Below are 621 nucleotides of genomic sequence, written 5' to 3'. Positions count from 1 at the left end.
GGGAGCCCAGCCCCAGCCCCTGGAAGAGGCTGCCCAGGGCCAGCTGGGGAGAGAGGAGGGAGAAGGGCAGGCGGATGAGCGGGACACGGTGCCTGGCAGCACAGCACCATGCACGGTGCAGCCCCACACGCCCTGTGCCAGCCACCAGTTTGCAGGCCCCCCCCAGCACCCAGGGCACCAGGCTGCCCCAGCCAGCCCAGGCTCTGCCCTTCCTCGCTGGGGGATGCAGGGCTCGCGGAAGGCTCCAGACCCACTTAGTGAGAAACAAACATCCTCCAGCTCTGCCGGGGCAAGGGGTAGAGTGCGGCTGCATACTGCACCGTGGGACTCTTGACCAGCCGCCCGTTTGGGACACTGGTGCTGGGGGACCTGGGGGCCCCCTCCAGCCTGGCTTGGCAGGAGCACAGGAGTCAGGCGTGGTGCCAGATGTGCTGGGGGCCCCAGCCTGGCTCCGACCCAGCAGCGGGTGGAGGCGGCAGCCCGGTCTTACCTTGCCCTGGCTGGTGGTGCAGTTAAACCCCAGGTTCTTGGCTTCCAGGCTGCAGTCAAAGCCTTTGCGGTGCAGGATCAGGGCTGCCTCAGCCGAGGGGAGCGAGTCATCCTGCCCGGGACCCAGGGGGG

The 621-nt window shown here is 68.6% G+C and overlaps 1 protein-coding gene across 1 annotated transcript in view; it reads right to left on the bottom strand.

The window, feature by feature from the left end:
* MAN2A2 (mannosidase alpha class 2A member 2) overlaps positions 1–621 on the bottom strand; it is an 18,866-nt gene that overhangs the window by 4,849 nt on the left and 13,396 nt on the right. Inside the window, 2 exon segments of the mRNA XM_035902279.1 lie at positions 7–43; positions 491–620. Coding sequence (XP_035758172.1) covers positions 7–43; positions 491–620 — 167 coding nt within the window.

The sequence above is a fragment of the Egretta garzetta genome, unplaced genomic scaffold, assembly GCF_000687185.1.
Source record: "Egretta garzetta isolate BGI_Z169 unplaced genomic scaffold, ASM68718v1 scaffold689, whole genome shotgun sequence".
NCBI lineage: Eukaryota > Metazoa > Chordata > Aves > Pelecaniformes > Ardeidae > Egretta > Egretta garzetta.
Note: the sequence above shows the minus strand (reverse complement) of the source record. Positions and strands in the feature narration are given on the sequence as shown.